The sequence below is a fragment of the Chelonia mydas genome, chromosome 8 (assembly GCF_015237465.2).
Source record: "Chelonia mydas isolate rCheMyd1 chromosome 8, rCheMyd1.pri.v2, whole genome shotgun sequence".
Taxonomy (NCBI): domain Eukaryota; kingdom Metazoa; phylum Chordata; order Testudines; family Cheloniidae; genus Chelonia; species Chelonia mydas.
In genome coordinates this window covers 73,212,642-73,234,729 of record NC_057854.1, presented here as the reverse complement: position 1 = coordinate 73,234,729, position 22,088 = coordinate 73,212,642, and the positions used below count along the sequence as shown (strand labels likewise).

The following is a 22,088-nucleotide window of genomic DNA, read 5'->3' as shown; positions in this document are numbered from 1 at the left end:
AGATGTGCCTAAAATGAGGTTCTACTGAAGAAATGACTTGATTTGTAGCTTTCAAAAATTAGGTTTGAAGCTGCAAATGCTGACTTTTCTCAGAGGATGTCTAGAGGCTATTACACTGAGGTAACAGCCTCTTAATTTAGCCCCGTGGTTCTTGTTTCAGCAAACCCTTACTCCTGGGAGTAGTTCTTTTAAAGTTAGTGTAGGGCCATGTCTACGCTACCCGCTAAATTGGCACTGCTGCAACTGATGCACTGGTGTCGATTTAGCAGGTCTGGTGAGGACGCAAAGTCAATGGGAGAGCGTCTGCCGTTGACATAGCACAGTGTGGACACCGCTATAAGTAGACCTAAGTTACATTGAAGAATGTAACTTGGATCGACTTACAGCATTAGGGTAGACCAGCCCTAAGACTACTCATGAATAACAGGAGTACCCCTCTGAATAAGGGTTTGCAGAAATGTGACTTTACGTGAGGGCCAAATTAAAGCAATCTGGGGTAATAGTATACCATAACATGGGGCCTTTTATGACTCTGCCTCCTTACCATGCCCAGCCCCTCACTTGGAGTGGTTGTGGCAAAAGGACTCATTTTTGTTCCAGGGCGGCATTAGGAGGCCCCCTACTCCTTGCGCAGGAGGTGGTCCTCTCTCGCTACCCCAAGGGGAGAGGGTGAAGCTGGGTGCCTTCCTGTACCTGCCCCAGCAGCTGTGGCATCTCCTTGGATGAGTGGATTGGGCTTGTTACGAATGGGGCAATTCACACTTCTCAGGCCATGTCTACACTACAAACTGGTTAATGCAAGGTGCAGCAGCATGAAGCCGGTACCGTTAGTATAGTGCTCCTACATACTTGGCTGCTTTCATTGCTGGTGCATGTACTCACCGCGAGTGCCTGTGGTGACATAAAGTGCAGTGTACCATGGATAGGTAACCCAGTGTGCCACATACCACCTTCCAATGCAGTGCCTTGTAGGGAATTTTCGCAATGCGTTGTGGGGCATGCAGGGGTGACTGGGAGTAAGGTCAAGTTCCCATCATGCAACGTTTTCCGTCCCCTTGATGCCGTCCTTATCCCATGATTTTTTGCTCCTTTTTAAAAATTCCACAAACTCTCTCAGCACTTGTTGCTATCTCCGATTTCTGACAAAAGCATGGAGCCTGGACAGCTCCTCGCTGTTGTCATGAACATTGCGAACAGAGAATGAATGATCCTTTGGTATTTGCAAAGCTGCAGGAGATACTGCAAGAGTGGGGAATCATGATGATTTGTTTCAAGACGTATTGCTAAGGGACATAACGAAAAACGGTTGGAGCTTGGTGATGGTCATGGAGCAGCTGCAGACAGGGCCATTCTGGGCCTGAGAAACAAGCACAGATTGATAGGGATCACATCGTAGCGCAGGTATGAGACAAGCTATGGCTGCAGCACTACACGATGTGTAAGGCCACGTTCCCGGATCTGTTAGCTGAGTTTGCCCCAATCCTCCAGAGCATAGACATAAGAATGAGAGTTGTACTGGCAGTTGAGAAGTGAGTGGTGATAGCACCATGGAGGCTTACAGCGTTGTACTGCTACTGGTCAGTGGGAAATCATTCTGAAGTTGGAAAATCCACAGTGGGGGCTATTGTCATGCAAATATGTAGGGCCATTTATCTCCTGTTACACAGAACTGTGACACTCCCAATGTGCAAGATATTGTGGATTTATTTGTAGCTATGGGTTCCCAAACTGCAGTGGGGTGGTAGATGGCACGCATATCCCTATTTTGGCCCCATGCAGAGTACGTCAACAGAAGGGGCTACTTTTCTGTGGTTATGAAAGCATTGGTAGATCACCAAGGATGCTTTACTGTCATTTGTGTGGATTGGTCGCGGAAAGTTGCATCTTTAAGAACACAGGGCTGTTCATGAAGCTGCAAGCAGGATTGCCATTAGTGATGCTGAAATGCCAATAATGATCCTGGGGGACTCAGCCTACCTCTTGCTCTTCTGTCTTACAAAGCCAAACACTGGTCACTTCAACAGCATCCCGCAAAGATTCAGCTACTGACTCAGCGGCACAGAATGACAATTTTGAATGTACATTCATCGAGTTGAAAGGGCACTGGCAGTGTTTACTCACCAGACTAGATCTCAGTGAGAAAAATATCCCAGTGGTTATAGCTGCCTGTTGTATCCTTCATAATGTCTGAGAGTCGAAGGAGGAAAAGTAGCTACTGGAGTGGAGGCAGAGTGGAGTGGCGCTGTGCTGACTTTAAACACAAGGGCCATTAGAAGAGCTCAATGTGGGGCTATGTGGTTTAAGGAGACCTTGAAAGGAGCGATTTAACGGTACTGTGGTGGTGATCTTTGAGTGGAGTCCCTGTGGGTGCTCCACTTCAGGTGATTGCGTGCCCCTGTGCCTCTAGTCAGAGAATTTTGACAGCAGTACCTGGTTCGGCCATACATGCGCTCTCCCCGTCTTGCTCCTGCAGCGGTGGTTAACTAGCGCTGTGCGGCTGCTGCCCCTATCTCACCCCCCAGTTCCTTCTCAACCTCTCTTGGTCCAGGTTGGAGCTCCAACAGTGCCTCACTAGCTTTACCTCGGACCTTAGTGTTAGCAGTACATAAGAGCTAGATTAGTGTTAGTCTATAATAGTTAGGTTAGTTTACTAAGACCCTTTCTCTTTTTTTTTTATTTCTTCCCTGTTGAAAAAAAAAAAAAAAAAACCCCAAAAAATCCTTTATCATTTCATCCCACTTGAGATCTTTTCTTCAAAATGCCGGGATCTCCAGGCTTTAAACGTTGCCTCTCCTGCTGTGAGGCAGTTCCACTTTCAGGTGGACACTCAATGTGTCCGGTGCCTGGGGGAAACATATACCCCAAAAGTGCTCCCATTGCCACAACTTCGAGGCTTGCACAAGAAAGGCAAAGGACCTTAAACTAAAACTTATGGAGAAGTCCCTCCTTCCAGCCTCGGACCCAGGGCCACAAGCTTCTCCGAGCTGCCAATCACCAAATGCAGCTTGTGACAGGGCTCCCTCCTCCTCAACCCGGCAAGGGAGGGACGTGCAAAGAGGAGAGCTACCACCTCTTCTACGAAGTCCACATCTAAGAGGCAGCGTTCCATGACTCGGGCTCCAGCATTGGTACCGATTGTACTGTGGCAAACTACCTATGAGTGTGCAGAGATTTTGGTACCATCAAAGCCACGGACTCTAAGCAGGCAGACTCTAAAAAGGAAGGCAGAGAAAAAACTGCGCGTTCCAGCACGACTAAATGCTCCGTGCCCAGTGCCTCTGCAGTTTCTAAGACATTGACGCCACCTGCTGGCTCCTTGCCGCATTGCAAAGATGAATCAGCAGTGAAGCTTGCTCCGCCCTATTCGGTGTAGTTGATGTCTGCACCTATTCCTCAGGCGCTACAATACCTCCTGGTACCGCAGCAACTCTTGGCACCCCGTAAATGCAGATGGCTCTGCCAGTACCGAACTTACAACCGTTTCTTGCACCTACGGATCTGTCAGTGGCCCTGACACCTGAGTCACCTCTCCTTGGTACCGATACCGCCTTTCTGTTATCACTACCACCCTGCCTTCTCCAGCGAGGAAGACAAGCAAGTGTTTTCATCCCAACACTCCTCACTTTTGCAAGGCAGTATCAGATCTGAGCCACAAGTGCAGCCTAGGCATCACCACAGATCAGATTTCCAGGGGTGGTACGAACACCCGTGGGGACCTCCACCCGTGCTTTTCCCACCACAGTGGCCCTTTGGGACCCTTGGGCAGCCTACAGCCAATACTACTCTGAACCCCCGAGGGGTTCCAGGGAAGCTCAGTCTTCTCACCAGTGTCAGCAGCACCATTCAACATTTCCCATGTGCAATCTTTCAAGGAAACAGAGGAGGTTGTGCACCAGGAGGCTATTCCTGTCACCAACCCTCCTCCCTTGCCTGATGAGACCATCATGCCTCCGCCACCTACTGCCGGAGATGAATTCAAACAGTTTCAAGATCTATTTAAATGGATGGCTGACATGCTCCAAATGCCTCTCGAGGAAGTCACTGATTCACAGCACAAGCTCTTCGATATACTCCGCACATCGACCTCCTCCAAGATCTCCCTGCCAATTTAATGCTGCAATCATGGAGCCTGCCACAATCCCACCTACACGTAAGAAGGAGGATAAAAAATATTACATCCCTTTGAAAGGGCTGGACTTTTTATTCTCTCACCCCCAGCCAAACTCTCTGGTGGTAGATGCAGTTAACGAACGTGGCAGCAACATTATTCCAGGACCACCCTGTATGACAGAGTGGAAGAGACTGGATTTACTTGGCCGCAAGGCCTATTCATCAGCGACATTACAATTTAGAATTGCTAATTATGAAGCCCTAATGGCAAAATACAACTACATGAATTATTCCAAACTCTCTAATTTTATTAACTGCATACCTGAAGAGAGAGAGAACAATTTACATCACTCATCTCAGAAGGACACCTATTGGCCTGCATGGTCCTTCAGGCATCGTTGGATTCCACTGACACGGGAGCTAGGTCCATCGCTATTGCCATTGTAATGTGCCGAGCCTCCTGGCTTCACCTGTTGTGGTTTCCAAGGGAGGTGCAATCCACAGTAGAGGACCTCCCCTTCGAGGGTCCAAAACTGTTCACAGGTAAGACTGAATCCCTCCACTCGCTAAAGGATTAGAGAGCCATTCTCAGATCTCTTGGCATATATACACCTGCAACAAAACATAAGCAGGGCAGGTATTACACCTCGCAACGTCCTAAACAGGCTCCCTATGCGTAGACCCAGAGACAATACGATCCTCAGTGGTGCAGACAAAGGCCACCCAAGCGTAAAACAAACTCTTCTCAACCCACCACACCACAGCAACCTATCCCAAACATCAAATTTGAAGGCTTGGTCAAGGGCTTAGCAGACCTCCCCCAATTACCAGTGCTGACACCACTCTCCATCAACCGTCCATTTACAGGTCATGTAATACCATTCTACTCAATATGTCAAACCCTTACTTCCGACAAATGGATGTTGGAAGTCATCAAAACAAGATACTCTATCCACTTCTTCTCCATCCCCACCCTTACCCCCTCCTCACCCTCCTTCCCCATCCCTCCTCAGGGACCCCTCTCACGAGCTCCTCCTAAGATAGGAAGTAGAGAACCTTCTGCAACTCAGTGCAGTAGTACCAGTGCCGCTACAACACAGAGGGATTCTATTACTGTTTATTTTTTAACCCAGAAAAAGTCTGGGGGATTGAGACCTATTCTCGATCTCAGGACCCTAAACAAATTTGTGAAAACACGACAATTCTGGATGGTTACTTTAGCAACAATCATTCCAGCTCTTGAACAAGGAGATTAGTTTGCAGCCCTCGACCTGCAAGATACTTATTTTCATGTCACTATTCATCCAGCACACAGATGATTCCTCCAATTTGTCCTTGGACGGAATCGCTATCAATACATGGTACTGCCCTTTGGCCTTTCCGCGCCTCCCCAAGTGTTTTCCAAAGCTCTGGCAGTGGCAGCGGCAGCAGCCCACCTATGTGAGCAAGGGGTCATGATGTACCCATATTTAGACGGTTGCCTCCTCAAGGCTCCCACTTGGAAAGAAGCCATCGAAGCCACACAAGACAATGTCACTCTTCACAAACCTTGGCCTGCAAATAAACCGTCAAAAGTCAACATTAACACTAGTTCAAGCACTGGAATTCATTGGGGCCCATCTAAACTTGCTAGAAGTGAAAGCCTTGTTACCATTTCACAGATTTGTCACCCTGGTGAACCTGATCAATACCACGGTGAGCAGTCCACAAACATCCGCCAGGACCTGCCTCTGACTACTGGGACACCTGATGGCGACCACTTATGTTGTTCAACAAGCCAGACTGTGCATGCGCTGCCGGCAAGTGTGGCTCAGGACGGTGTACCTCCCACACAAACAGTCTGAAAAAACTTTTAAACATGCCAAAAAAAGTCAGACTCCCTTCCGTGGTGGACCCACTTGCACAATTTTCTACAGACTCCGCCCCCCCCCCCCCCCCGCCCCCAACTGATAATCACAACAAACACCTCCATATTAGGGTGGGGCACCCACTTAGACCATCTCACCATCCAGGGCAGATGGTCTTCTTTGGAATCAACACTGCGCATAAATATTTTGGAACTGTGAGCCGTTCACAACGATTGCACACGTTTCCTGCCTCTGATCAAAAATCAGGCGATGCAGATCATGACAGACAACGTGACCTGCATGCTCCACATAAACAAACAAGGAGAAGTGAGGTCACGCTCCCTATATACAGAGGCCATAAGGCTGTGGACAGGGCGTATCCAACATAACATCTCCATATCAGCCACCTACCTACCAGGATCTCAGAACATCACTGCGTACATGTTAAGCCGAAAGTATTTCCCACTCGTGGTCGTGGGAGAAAACACCTCAGTGATTCACAACATATTCCAACAATGGGGCTTCCCCATAATAAATCTATTTGCAACAAGTCAACAGCAGATGTCCAGCATTCTGTTCCAGAGCAGGCCTTGGGACCAAGATCCAGGGTTGACGCCTTCTTCATCTGATGGGATGCGCTTCTCCTGTATGCCTTTCCCCCGACCCTGTTGCTGGTCAGGGTTATCCACAAGATCAGAACTGACCAAGCCAAAGTCATCCTGATAGTCCCAGTCTGGCCCAGACAAACCTGGTATCCATACTGACAACAGCTGGTCCTCATGCCCACCTTGTGTCCTCCCACCTCTTCCGAACCTCTTGTCACAGGATGCAGGCCAGACCTTGCAGCCGAACCTGGAGACACTCCACCTGAAAGCTTGGCTCATCAATGGTTCCAAAGCTAGGAGGTGATCTGTTCTGAGGAAGTCAAAGACATCTTGTTGAACAGCAGATGGCCAACTACACACTTGACATACCTCAACAGGTGGAAGAGATTCCACATGTGGTGGTTAAACAATGGAATTGATCCACTATCTCTACCCTGCCAGTAGTCCTGGATTACTTACTCCAGTTTAAGAAATCTGATCTCTGAATGAGCTCTATACGAGTTCAACTGGCAGCGATCACAACCTTCCACCACAAAGTCGATGGGGTCTCAGTCTTTGCACATCTGATTACCAGAAGATTCCTACAGGACGTACGTAACATTTACCCAGATCCCCAGCTTCTCCATGGGACCTCACTCTAGTGCTTCAGTCCCTCCCAAGTGATCCTTTCAAACCTATGGCTAAGTGCTCACTACTGCACCTGTCCATGAAAGTTGCTTTTCTCGTTGCTGTCACGTCTGCAAGACATGTAGGAGAACTAGGGGTCTTTATGGCACACCCACCATATACGATCTTTCTTAAGAATAAGGTCACTCTGAGGCCACACCCAAAGCTTCTACCTAAAGTCCCTTCTTCATTACACATTAATCAACCCATTCGTCTTCCCATCTTCTTTCCTAAACCTCACAAGAACAAACAAGAGGTGGCATTCCACACCCTGGACGTCAGGAGGGCATGGCCTTTTATCTAGAACGGACCAGTGTTCTGAAAGACTCCTAAATTGTTTCTCTCCACGATGGAACGGTCCAAAGGAAAACACGTATCTAAGCAGAGACTTTCCAAATGGATTTCAGGCTGCATCCAGCTTTGCTACGTCTAGCATGAACTGCCACCTCCATCATGGATCAGAACACACTGCACGAGGTCTGTAGCCACATCGGTAGCCTTTTTGAATGATGTGCCTATCACCGACACAGGTAAAGCAGCCACTTGGACATCCTCTCACACGTTTATACAACACTACATCATTGACCAGGACTCAGCCTCTGACACTCAGCTGGGACACAGTCTTATTGTCCATTCAGACAACAAGAGTCTGCATCAGTTGTATTTGCTGCCTGAGAAGCCCCATTATGTCGTCATGCATCTCCCTCTTGTCTTCTGGTTGGGACTCCTGGGCCTTTCTCCTGTCTGCTCTTTCCTCCTCTAGGCTCTCTGGTATGTTCACAGTCTGATGCAGCACTGGCTTGCAGGATCTCACTGAACATGTCTTCTCAGTCTGCACCTTTCTCCTCCTGCTCGTGTTGCATGTGCATGGAGGGGGCACCACTCCAGGCCGCAACATCAGCAGCTACAGATAAAATGGGCAGATGTATCATATTTACAGCCACAATGGAAAGCTGAAGGTAAGTTTCAGAATTCCCTTCCCTTGTTCTCTTTTAAATTTGACATGCTTATTCACACTTCATCTTTTGCGCCCCACTGCACTGCTCTCCAGCTGCAGCCATTATGAGTATGGCCTGCCATGGGGAAGGGTGTCGGGGGGGGGGGGGGCGGGGGGGCGCCGGAATGAGAGAATTGTGCAGTTGCAAACAAAATTTTGGCCCCTATTCCAATGGCACTGAGTAGCGGTGCTATTTTCTGCAGGCAGTGGTGTTTTTAGGTGATATTTCATTCCTGAGCGTAACACAGAGAACAGACCTGCGACTGGTGTCCTCATGCTGCTTGTGCCTCATTGCTGTTAGTGTGTTTATTGCAATGGTGCATGCTGAAGTCATCGTAGACTCTTAACAGTCTACTTTGAAAATTATGGAATGGCTGCGGTTATTATAGGTCTGTTTGCTGACCTGCTCAATTGTGTCTTACTCATTTTTATACTAAGTGCTACCTGGCACAGTGCTTAGAACTTTACATAAAATATCTGAATCTCACTACTTTTACTGGCACTCATGTTAAGGTTGGGAAAGCGGTGTTGAGAAAGTGGGAAGAGGGATGTCTGGCTTATATAAAAGTGGTATCTTTGTAAAATGAACCTAATTTGTTGACATTTGGAAGAGATGTAGCTTTTCCTTTCAAAGGTATTCAGCAATGTATCATTTTGTTTATATTACACTAAAAAAGACCATTAGTTTTTTTTAAGAACCAAATTACTTATGAATAGTCTAGAGTAATAAAAGATGTTGGTCCTAATTAACTGCAGTTTTTCTTGAAAATTAACTGAGAATTTAAAGAGGATGTTATCAGAAGAAAAATTTTTCCCTTTAATTTTTAAATAAATGTCTGTACATATACAGTAAAGAGTTCACATAATAAACAGAATTTATTTTATTCTACAGCTGCTTCTTCTTTGCATTTCTTCCACCTGAATAAACAAGAGCAGACTAGTCAGTTTCCCTTGTTTGTAGACAGTTTCTAGTCATTTTCACCATGAAACTAAAATTTATTGAAATATCTCTATTGATGATACACTTAATAAAATCTTATTTTTAAATTTTTGGTCAACTTTGACCTAATAGTCTTTCTAAATATAATATGACCACACTGTATTGGGGAAACATTTGCAGCAGTTTATTGTAACACTTGTCTTATTTTTATTTCTGTTGGTGAAGCTGGTATTTAAAGATGCTGCAGTGCTGCAAATGTAACCAGTGGTTTCATGAGGCTTGTGTGCAGTGTCTCCAAAAGCCAATGCTTTTCGGTGACAGGTAAGAAGCTTGAACTGAACTTTTTGATTTATGGCTGTTTTTATTTATAATGTGGCATGTTTTAATCTTCTATTTGTATTTAAACATATGTTGTTATTAAAATAGTCATAACTCTGAAAGCATTTTAGAATGCAGTTTGTAAGGAAGACACAACAAAATGAAGTTTGTTTAGTTCTCTGGCTGTTTAACTGGAGGCATCTGAAGTGTTAGGTTTGTCAGCTTTGGCTTTTAATAGCCTGATTTTATTTTGTTTTAGGTTTTATACATTCATTTGCTCAGTTTGCAGTTCTGGACCTGAGTACCTCAAACGTTTACCCTTGAGATGGTAAGTACAACTTAAAAAAGAAATATGTAACCCTCTACGCACTTTTCTCCTGGACATCTCATGTCTCTTTGTAAACCTGAAGATCATCCACTTTATATTTTGACCTTTGTGAGTGGTACCCACTGCCTCTATAAACAAAGGACAGGTCTCCTTCAAAGCTAGTTATTGTGTGTCCTTAGTCATGTTGTTAATGCATGATATCTAGGGTCCTCTTCCTTGGACAGTGCAGTATTACAAACCACTGCTGGCTTGGGTATGAGAAACTTAAGTCTAAACAGGATCTAGAGTAGCAGCCGTGTTGGTCTGTATTCACAAAAAGAAAAGGAGTACTTGTGGCACCTTAGAGACTAACAAATTTATTTGAGCATAAGCTTCCTTGAGCTACAACATCCGATGAAGTGAGCTGTAGCTAACGAAAGCTTATGCTCAAATAAATTTGTTAGTCTCTAAGGTGCCACAAGTACTCCTTTTCTTTAAACAGGATCTGTTACCCAAGTAGAGTACTGCCACTGGGCAAGCCAAATACAGTGTGTACATTAATAAGCATTTTGACATATTTTACAATAGAATTTCCAAGTTGAGAATTAGAAGTGAGTTGTTGTTTGAACCTTGTTAACTTTAGCTCCTCTATACAAACACCAAATATTTTGAATAAGTTGCGAGATGAATGAATATTTTATGGAAACTCATTTGATGTTAATTTGCCAATGTTAAATTCTTGTATTTATCTTGCATCAGTAAAATATTCTGAGATCTAAACAAACTTTGGAGCTAAAAGTACATCATGGCAGTGGGGTGAGGCCTAGGGAAAAAACAGGAGATAAGTCAGAAAAGGGGGATATAAGTGCAGATTTTATAAGAATATTGTTTTGGAGATTTGAGACTGTTTGTTTCTAATCAGGCTTTGTACTCTTTTAGCCATATTGTGCTAATATTTTTGTGCAAAGCTATTTCAAGGACTAATGGTTTGTAAAAAATTAAAGAAATAAAAACTTAATGTTTTTGATTAAATATTTCTGAATTCTAGGGTAGATATAGCACATCTATGCCTTTACAACCTAAGTGTTATTCATAAGAAGAAATACTTTGATTCAGAGCTTGAACTTATGACATACATTAATGAAAACTGGGATAGATTGCACCCTGGTGAGGTAGGTAGTTGAAATATTCTTTTCTTGTTTTTGTTTCTCTTAGCAGTCAATACATTCACAAAACTACTGGGTGAGTGTCTGTGGCCTGCAGGAGGTCAGACTAAATTATTATAATGGTCCCTTTTGGCCTTAAAATCTGTGAAACCAAAGTAATGAGACATATGATTTTAATAGACTCCTAGAACTATTTAGCATAACGTTTAAGTGTTATAGACTTTTTTGAGCTATAAAATTCAGTGTGATCCAGATAACTATTGCATAGTTTGTTGTTCAGATGACCACTTTCATTGTTTATACCCAAGCACTGAATCTTTGTTTGTTTTTGTATCTTCCTTTTTTTTCCATTTAGAAATATATCACAAAACTGTAAGCATTTTCCTGCCCACTGACCAGGCAAATTAAGTACCTAAGAGGTTAAATAGATTAGTAAACTGTTAAAAGTAGCTGTCAAAGTAACTCTTTGTGAAAGCCAGAACGCAAACTTATTAGCAGCTTTGTGACACCTAAAGTAGAAAATGTCTGTGAATTGGTTTTAAAATAGTCCTTAATAAGAAAATATTAGAGGAAAATGAAGAGAAACTGAAGTCTGCAGACATTTTTCCATATATGACAGAAGCTGTTAATTAAAAACCACCTAAACATAAGCTGTTCTTGTAAGAGTATATATTTAGTTTTTCAAAAAAAAAAGTGAATCGTAATATTTTCTTTCCGTATCTCAATAATTAAAATAAATTGTAGTGTTTTAAAAAACATTTGAAGCACTACATTACTGCAGATACATCTAAGCATGACTTACCTAGGATCTGTCAGTTAGTATTTTGAATCATTCAAGTGCTGAAATAGAATGCTTTTTGCATTCTAACCACCTCAAAAAATATTTGTTACTATTAATACTTTTGCCATATTTGGTGTTTTGAAAAATGTTGGCTGACCTCTATAAGTTATGGGGTAGAAATTTTGTTTATAATTTAAAAAAAAACAGTTCATCTTTCTCTTTTTTACTAAATTGCAAGCTTTTTTGTAAAATTTAGCCAACACATTTTTCACAGAAGATCAGTATGTCAGTGCCGCCGAGTATTGTCATTAGACTGTTTTGACTCTTTTCCAGTGACTTAAGGCAACCTATTGTTGCTGCACCACTGTGCTGCTTATTTTCAAGCTAGTTGATTTGCTGGGTAATTGCCTGAGGATTAAAGAAATTCAGTTCCCTAAACAAACCTACTCCCCTATAAGTCTGATTAGGGAGAACAAGTGTTAACACCTGGGGTTGTAGTTCTGCAGGTAATGACAGACATAATTAATAGCTAAACTAGAATGCCTGCAAAGTAATTTTTTTTCTTACATTATTTCAGAAGGTTTTGAATTCTTTAAATACAGACAGGGCTGTTCCTAGGGGGATGTGGGGCCCGGGGGACTCCCCCCCCCCCGACTAAGCCCCAGGCCCTGTCCCCACTCCACCCCTTCCCCAAAGCCTCTGTCCCCACCCCACCTCTTTCCGGCTTCTGCCCCCTCCCCCGAGCGATGCTGGGCAGTCTGGGGCCGGTTGCTCGCTGCTGCCAGTGCCAGGCCCACCGCTAAGCCCCCAGGCCGCCCTAGACCCTGTGTGCCCCTGAAGCACAGGGCCCCACAAAGCATGGGGCCCAGGGTGGTTGCCCCAGTCCGTCCTATGGACGGGACAGCTCTGAATACAGATACTGTATTTAATTGACTTTTAAAAGTTTATACCTGATTATGCCCTAATTTGATGTACTTTGTTCAATAAATTAATATATCTGTGTAGTCCTTTTTGTCTAAGCCAAAGTAAATTTGAGACACAAAATTCAGGTTTTTTAGATCTCAAACCCATGTTTGTCACTATTCCTGAATTCTGGAAAAACACGTTCAAGTAACTATGTTCAAAAAGTTTTGGGTGTGGATACTTTTATTTGAGTCTAATTATGACCCATCTTAAATAGTAATTAAACAGAATTATTGTGATAGAGGTATCTGGATTACTTGGAATCTGATGTATAGCATCTGTTTGCTAATTCTGAAGTTGATTGATCATTTGTAGGAAGAGCCTTTTATATAAATAATAAAGAACAGGTCAATATGTTCTATGCTTTTTTTTTAAGAGTATTCAGAAGTATAACTTATTTTAGCAAAAGTGTAAATGTGTTAATCTATAAGGAAATACAGTAGCAGAATAGTAGAGAATGTGGTGAGTACTCACTTTTCATGGCATTTCAATAAGTTTAAAAAATTGAATATTCCAGCAAGCACCATGACCTTTTTAATACATTGCATGACAAGTGGACTTGATATCTGGTTTTAATTTCTGGTTTCTTACTATTAGGCCAGAAATGCTGCAGAAATAAAACTACTTTTATTTATAACTATCCTCTGATATATAAACAAAACTTGTTGCTAAAACCATTATGGCATACAGAGAATGAAAACAGGATATAAAGCTGGAAAATTCACTCATGTCTGTTAAGTGGCACTTCCAGCTGGTTAAGCAGCAGCGTTTGTAAGCTGCCAGAGGAAGTGCTTCCTTTACAGAATTTGGCCGTCTGATTGAAATGAACTAGGAGAGTATAGATAGTATTGTACAGTAGAGGAAAAGTAGAGTGGGGGGGATCTTCAAGATTTGGGTATAAATATGGTAACCTCCATGCCTCTCTTCCACTAGGGGAGAAACAATTTTTCACTCTTTTTTCTATGCTAGTCAACTCTGTATTTTGATATTGCTGGTAAATCTTGGGTTTTTGCAAAGCAGTGATTTATCAGAAATGTATAGAGTATAAATGTTTCCTAGATCTCTCCTTGCATTGCTGAGGAGTCCATGGTGTTTAGAAATAACTTTTTGATTTTTCCTTCAGACCAGTGCATTTTTAAATTAATAAGAGGCTAAGTTTCTTGACCCTTATGTAAAATAGGAGGAAGGTGGTGGACTGGAACCAGACTCCTAAAAAGAACATTTGAGTGTCATTGTTTTTAGAGTGAAAGAATTGTTATAGAAGTTTTTACTGATTCTGTAGCTCAGGTCCTGCACAGTTGCAAAATCTGCTGTTGGCCCCAGAATTACAGAGACTCTAAATCATGGGGTGCATGTGTGTGTAGATATATCCAAAAGCTAGCTTGTGTAAAGTCAATTTTTTCCTGGATATGGGTTCTGGTAGAACTTTTATCTTACACAGTGTTGGGTCACTTTTGTGGGCTTTTTATTATACTAATGAAAATGAAGTGTTAAATGTGGTGCCTTGCCCCTCTGCCACCACTTTTATGGATGTGGGGAAATGGAAAGGATTTAAAAAAAAATTACCTTTTGCTTTTCTCCTTGATTTCTTTTCTTTTCCCCTTTTATTCCTCCCTTTTTTGTATTCTTTAGAAATATGTGTTTGTAATTTGTTGCAAATTGTAAATCTATCACAGTCAGCCCTCAATTACATGGTATTTGTCCTGATCATGAATTGTGGTAAATTATTGGCCCTGACTATATAGTCAAAGGTCCACATACTCCACAGCAAGCTGGATGTAAATTCTGGGAAACTAGAATAGAATGTACGTGGAAGCTTCACTGAAATAAAAAAAAAAAAATTAAATATGAAAATGAGAAGTCAGTACTTTGTAGCCTGTTACTTATTTAAATAGTGAGTTACATTTATTTTATGTTGTCCCCATATCTTCAGTTCTTAGGGTTAAGTCGATTTTTTTTGTATTGGCAACTCATGAATGCATTCTATAAGCTTTAAGGGGGAAAGAGGCAGGTTTTGGTAGCTGGGAAGAAACCACTTGGGACTTGGCACCATAAGAGGAAGTTTAGGATTGTGGGGTGAACACTTTGAGCCTAATTCTGATTTACACTAAACCGTATCTACACTGTTCTGATAGTGAAAGGAAGTGTTAAAGTGGGGGGTAAAACCTCTATTACTCTTCGTGAGTGGTGTTGAGCAACCTTAGATTAAATAATAATTAGGCCCCTTAGCAGGATATGTCTGCTAAAATGATCAGCAATTAAATAGTTAACAATATTGATATATAAACTGTCTTGTACTTTCAGGGTTAACCCATTCATCTCAGTGGAATATTTAACACCAGAGTTCTTGTTCCAGGATATCTGCAGGCTCATGAAGACAACACTGCATCAATTTATAGTCTATATTTCTATTGTATTTATAAGTTCTGGTTGAGGTTTTCTAAAAAATTGTAAGAGCTACAAGAAACAATTTCCTTTTAAAATGAAAGCTTAGATTCTCTGGCAAGGATGGATTCTGCAGCAAATCGCACAGCCTAGACTCATGGAATACATTAGGTACTAACTATAATAGCCCATGTGTGGGGTAAGGCAACTTTCACCATAAATTATATCTTCAAGACCTACTATGATACCAAACCAGTAGTCTTTAAGCAAGCAGAGCTCTGATCTAGGTCATTGGACCTTTATTACTGAAAATTCCAGTAAGTTAAATCACTTCTTAATACTTTACAGCTGGCAGACACACCAAAATCTGAAAGATATGAGCATGTACTGGAAGCATTAAATGATTACAAGACCATGTAAGTTTGAGGTTTTATTATACATTTTAAATGTTCTTTCTACATCTTACTTTAATGTAGATTCCCCACACACACACACACACCCCTCCACAGTTGTCTTAGAAACTTTACACAGAATTATAACTATTGGTGGCTGCAGATGGCATTTTTACTACATAGACTGAACTCTTCCTGCACTGAATATTTTGTGGTGATTGAGGTAGTTTTGAAAGCCAGATCACCAGCAAAACTCTATTTAACTTCCATCTTTTTCCCAGTCTGGGCATTACGTATTGGGGTGGAGTGGGGAGACCACAATAGGATACACAGAAATAGCATTAGAAAGAGGATTCTAGTTTGTTAAATGTTCAGTTTGTGTACTTTTAAGATATTTTTGGCTTTCTCCAATGTCTGAATTTTAATTCTTAATCACTTAGGTTTATGTCTGGAAAAGAGATAAAGAAAAAGAAGCATTTGTTTGGCTTGAGAATTCGTGTTCCTCCTATGCCACCAAATGCTGCTTTAAAGGCAGAGAGAGAACCAGAGGGAACATCTCATGAGTTCAAAATTAAAGGCAGAAAATCATCCAAACCCATACCTGATGCAAGGTAAAATAAATCTACAGCATAGTGACTTCAGAACTTTGTAATGGAACTGAAATCATACAAAAATAGCTGTCAAAAATACCAATATTGCCTTAATGTTGTATCATGCTAAAAGTTTCTTCACCCATTTTAGTACAACCCTAGGATTGATGTGTAACTAATTAGTGAGGCAGAGGTAGCACATACCTATTTTGTAGCTCCCGGCTACTTTTTATTCTTAACTTCTTAATGACAGTAGAAGATTTTTTTTTTTTTCCTCCAGCAGACTAACTTTGCATTAGATTGAATTTTGGGTCTAAAACAATATTGATTTCAAACTTCCATAAATATTTTAAATGGTCTGTTATCAGAGAGAGTCTCTTTCCCAAAGATTTTTAGTACCTATTATGCATTATTAAACATGTATAAAGGTGAATGAATAACTTCTGCACTTTGAGGGCAATTGCTTTAAGAATATAGAATGATCTGTACGTTTATGCACTGAACTTTTGAGGTTGTTGTGAAATCAGGATGTTGAGCTTAATCTACTTAAACTTCAGAAAGACCTCATTGAAAACAGTTTAATTTAGCAGCACCGAGAATAGATACTTGCTAACCAGACCTTGCTGCTCTTTAGTAAACAAAAAACATTGCTTCTCCTTGGGGCCTGTTGTTATGCGACTGTCTGAACTAAGATTTTAAACAGGCGATGAGATTTCCAGTTGTAAATCAAATTCCTATCTTGTATTGTAAAAATTCAGTATTTACTTTTTAAACAATTGATTTTAACACTGTCAGAATTCTACATAAATTGAATGTGCTGTATGAATGTTTGAACAGCCTAATATGCGCTCTTCCTAAACCATTGAGTTGTGGCATATGTCCATGAAAAGGTTTTGGGTTTTGTCTATTATCTTGATGTTGCCATATTACACTGCAGCAAAGATCTGCAACTTTTTGTTGATTTGGCAAATTTTAATTTACAAGGAAAAACTCATTTAGCATAACTGACTTAGAGTAAATGTCTAAACTTTTATTTATTTTACACTGATTAAATCTTTTCCTTGGACTAGTCACTCCAGTATTTTAAAACAAAATGTCATCTTTCTTCTAGGGAAATAAGTAATGGCATTGAAAGACAGGGGAAGAAAAAATCAGTAGGTCGTCCACCTGGCCCATATACAAGAAAAATGATTCAAAAAATTTCAGAGCCATCTTCTTTGGTATGCGTTCAAATAATTCTCTTTCTATACTTTAGAATATCATTTCTTAGGAATGACATAACCACTAAGTTTTAAGTTGTGGTTTTCAAAAATTGATTGTTTCCATTGAAACTATCTGAATTTTTTCCCCTACTTCTCAGGATAAGGAACCAGTCCCAGTGCTAGAGAACCCGGCCTTGGATTTACCCTGCTCTGTTGGGTAAATGAAAAAACTAAACCATCCTAATAGCATCTCATTTTTGCTTGTCAAATGTCAGATTAATTGGTTAATATTAGATTACTTTCATTACATGGCAACTGTGTTCTTATGTCTCAGGAGATCTGATGGAACTGCTCATTCATCCAATACCTCAGATGTGGACTCCACAGGTGCTGCCAGTACAAAAGAAACTACCTCATCTAGCATTTCCAGGCATTATAGGTAAATACTGAATTATCCATTAAAATGAAACATGCAGAAACATCTCTAACGGTACTTTATCATTAATTAACAAGCAGCACTAATGTTGCAGGCATCCTACAGAGTTTGTACTTGTTGAAACATTGAATTTTCTCTTTTTAAACAAAAGCTATTTTAAGGAGAAATTAGCCCAATTTCTCTTTGATTACTAATTACTGTTTTTAATGTTGAGATACAGTTTGCACTTGAACTGATTACAACAAAAGGAATAACTGTATGGCCATTTCTTCAAATTAGACTTCTAATAAATGTTAATTGATACAAAACTGAGTTTGGTAGGACTAAGTTGCACCCCAAATTCATTTCACTTTAACAGCCTTTGTTTTCATAATTTCTATTAAAAAAAAAAAAAAAATGAAGTACCCAGCTTATATAAAATTATCAAGTAGAATATATTTTCCACTGGGATTGAATCATCTTGACACGCAGATTTGATAAGTTAATCAGTTACTTAAGAAAAACCTGGTCTTCTGGATGTTCAGCAAATATCTGTTGGACAGTTTTCTGTCTCATATTTAACATTCCTAAAATAATCTGTCAAATTGAGAAACAGAGTTTGTAAGGGTCTTGATTCATGTCTTGCAAGCTTTGTCCCAATTTTGTAATTTCAAATACATTTGATATGACTTGTCTTTTTTTCCAGTCTAAAGCTGGGAAGTGTCTTCATCTGTGGAATGACCGGGTTTTACAGTTCTGCAGTTTTATTTTTAATGTTCAAAACACACTGAATGAAACTTTTTTTTTTTTTGAACGAACAAGTAACTTCATTTAAACATTCTTACGTGTGCACCAGTTTAGGGTCATAGCTTTATTTTTTAACTTACCAAGCCCATATTATGTCTTAGTGCACCAACCATTCTAGTGTGCAAAAATGTAGGTGTAAATATGCCTTTTTCAAAGACTTAAATCCCTCAACCCTATAATATGACACTTAAACAATGCTACATCTTGTTCTTCTTCTCTAGTCATCAGTACATCTAGTCTGTGAATTTTGCGCATAGACATTTTTTTCGCCTGTGTGTAAAATGTCCACGAGGAGTCAGAAATTTAAGACTCTGTTGAGATTAACTATTGATATAGAGGAGACCATGCAAAGTTTTTTGTTTGTTTTTTAATTTTTTTAAAAAGAGAACACAAATGAGGTGCACTCGATTTAGAAAATATGATATTTTCTGTAACTGAGGGCCTGTCTAAATGAGAGAGTAGCACCTGGTTTAGGTTACAGTGTGAATTTAAACAGATTAAGTGAAACTGGTGCAAATACCTGCAGCGCCTTTCTCCATTTAAGAGGGGCAGTTAGGAACAGATTTAAGATAAGCCAAAAGAAAAGTCACTCTTAAACCAAAATAAGGTGCCCATACATGGGCTTGCACTAGTTTAATTAAATTGGTTTAAAAACCAACTTCAATTCAACAGGTGCAACTTTCTCATGTAGACAAGCCCTTAGATTGTAAGCCCCTGAAGCAGCCATTTATTGTTTATACCTGTTCGATATTGATTAAAATATTAACAAATCATAACTAATGAGTTGTACAGATATTACTAAAATAGTAAAGCAGAATAAAATTACACAGGAGCAAACTTATTAAATAGACAATATTTCTAGGACTTAATGTTGGTGTCTTTTTTTTTTTTGTTTGTTTTTGTTTTTTTTGTTAAGTAGCTTATCAGACTCCAGAAAAAGGACTCGTACAGGAAGAACTTGGCCTGCTGCAATACCACATTTGAGGAGAAGAGGTCGCTTTCCACGAAAAGCACTCCAGCCTCAGAATTCAGAAATTGTAAAAGATGATGACAGTAAAGAAGATTATCAATATGATGAACTCAATACAGAGATTCTTAACAATTTAGCAGATCAGGAATTACAGCTGAATCATCTAAAGAACTCAATTACTAGTTATTTTGGTGCAGCAGGTAGAATAGCTTGTGGTGAAAAATACCGTGTTTTGGCTCGTCGGGTAACCCTTGATGGAAAGGTGCAGTATCTTGTGGAGTGGGAAGGAGCAACTGCATCCTGACTGTAAGACTGAACATTATGTTCACTGCACTGTCATCTGTAGGTACAGTTTATAACCCATGGCTCTGAAGGAGACATGTCTTTACTGTGTTTCTAAAAAAGAACCAATTTAGCCTTAACACGTACTTGTTAACATTACAAATATTGTGATAAAGATTTTTCTTAAAATCACATCTGATACTTAAATTTTTTAATGTGACCATTGTTAGATTGTTTTAGGTTGGGATATTTTGAGTTACAATTGCTTATAAAGTGCATGGTGTTTAAAAAAGACTTCTTTTTTTCTAGATAACATTCCATGGATACAGTTTTTTGTGATTAGGCAAAATACCTAGATAGCACAAATCTTTGGAGAAATCTTGGTCTGTTTTCTTACCCAGATGTTTGCAGAAATGTATTTCTATTTCAGTATGCTCTAGATTTCATAAAGTGCAGTGTATATAATGCCTACTGTAAAATATTGAAATTTTCTTTCAAGCAAAGTGTAAAAAAATATATTGAGCCTGTAAATTGCTCTTTGACTAGACTTCATTGTCTTTTTAATATATTCTTTCCGTGTGTGTGTATAAATACACACTATATATACACGCGTGTGTGTATATATGTGTGATTGTGACCTATGCAATACAAATTATGGGATTCGGCAGCTTCTGAGTATATGTCCCATAATTCTTTTATCAGGAATAGTTGCAGTATTTACACAGCAGCATTTCTTCTCAGGCTTTATTGGGTGCTGTTGCTTTCTATGTACTAAGGAAAAGTGTCAAACCAGTGCAGTGTCTCCTGGCAATGGGTGCAGTCATTGATGTTCATATGCTCTTGCTAATACAGTCAATTATTTTCCTTGTAAATCAGCCGTTCAAAACATAAAGCAGGATTTGAAAATATTGAACATGAACTCTATTAGAAGTAACACTTTAAAGTTTTTGTGGCACATTGATTGTAAATTTTGTCTCCCAGTTATAAAAGTAAGTCAACAGGAGCCACACACAAGATTCCTATGATGTCTGTAGTAATTGTTAGTCATGTTGGATAAATGTAGAATGAACAAAGTATTTTATTGCACAGGGTCAACAAACAGTATGTTGCCATTTGAAGTAACAGTACTGCTTTTATAACAACTTTACCTCTTTTGTTTTTATAAAATGTACCAAGTTTTAAATTGATAACTTTATTTTACTTGTAAAGAGACAGTTTATCACCAGTGTTAGATGTATTTTTCTTTGTCTACTATTTTGAGGGGTTTTAGCCAAAGAGTAAACAGAAGAATATTGTTGTTTTGGTGGTTATTCACTTTACTGTCTGTCTTACACACTTGGAGTTTGCCACCGAAATAATGTTATGTAATTTGTTAATTACATAGTGGTTTAAATGTACTCTCTGGTTTAATACTTATTTATTCCATTACTACTTTGACTCTTTTTTTTTTTAATTTACTGCCTGTCTTGAGCATCTTCAAAAGATGATTTTTCTGTCCCCTTATTGCCAAAGGAAGCAGAGAAAACTTTGTTGCCCTGTGCTTGGTTCATTGTTGGCCAGGTAATAAATGAGCTTTACAAAAGTGCTAATTAAGAACTGCCACTTCTGTTTACCTTCACTAAAATGTGGTTGTTGTTTTTTTCTCTCACACACCCTCAGCTGTTAATTTAAAGATGCCTTGCCTGTAGCTGTAATATTTTGAGAAAAGCAAGTTTGTTAATTTTTGAATTTTTATATCTTGGGGTAATCCAAAATGTAAAGCTTTTGTAACCTTACTCTCACACCTGTATCTGTCTTATTTCACTTTATCCAAATCCTTTAATTCTAACTGAACACCAGCAGTATTCTCAATAATGCTTCTTTTTGAAGATAAATATTGGAATATACATGGGGGAAGGGAGAGGGAAATAACAATTGTCACACTTACATTGTCCATAGACTTAACTATTGTGAATGTCTTTGTTTCATTTTATTATGGTGGTTGACATGAGACTGATGTTCAGTTTGTATTTTTGGAGTTGCGTTTCTTAGAATTAAAAAAGACCAACATTAAATGTGTGTATTTTTTGATAGGAGTTTTGCTTCTGTATTCACGTGAAATACATACTAGTACTTTGAATTTTTTTCCGTGTCCTCCCTCAAACTATAGCCATACCTCTAATTTTTTTGAGCCTGTTGCCCTGCACATACACACAGAAGCAATAGATCCCTGAAAATGTTCCAGTACACACACAGAATGTTTTGGTCATAAGAGTTCTCATGGTGGTACTCTTTGCATCCTCCTTAAGTGAATACAAATATATTTATGGTCATGGATTGTTAAAAGAAAAAGACAGAGTTTGCTG

General features: G+C 40.0%; 1 protein-coding gene across 4 annotated transcripts in view; it reads left to right on the top strand.

The window, feature by feature from the left end:
* The window catches only part of MTF2 (metal response element binding transcription factor 2), a 49,270-nt gene extending 27,473 nt beyond the window's left edge, over window positions 1-21,797 (top strand). For 2 of the 4 annotated variants that reach the window (XM_043520948.1, XM_007058885.4), the window contains exons 7-15: window positions 9,391-9,486; window positions 9,743-9,811; window positions 10,839-10,962; window positions 15,434-15,501; window positions 15,918-16,088; window positions 17,179-17,287; window positions 17,428-17,486; window positions 17,604-17,708; window positions 19,411-21,797. In XM_043520948.1, coding sequence (XP_043376883.1) covers window positions 9,391-9,486; window positions 9,743-9,811; window positions 10,839-10,962; window positions 15,434-15,501; window positions 15,918-16,088; window positions 17,179-17,287; window positions 17,428-17,486; window positions 17,604-17,708; window positions 19,411-19,765 — 1,156 coding nt within the window. In that variant the 3' untranslated portion in view covers window positions 19,766-21,797. Of the gene's footprint in view, window positions 1-9,390; window positions 9,487-9,742; window positions 9,812-10,838; window positions 10,963-15,433; window positions 15,502-15,917; window positions 16,089-17,178; window positions 17,288-17,427; window positions 17,487-17,603; window positions 17,709-19,407 lie in introns of all 4 variants that reach the window. The other 2 variants (XM_027821364.3, XR_006283290.1) reach the window with 2 other exon arrangements.
* Window positions 21,798-22,088: the final 291 nt, after the last annotated feature.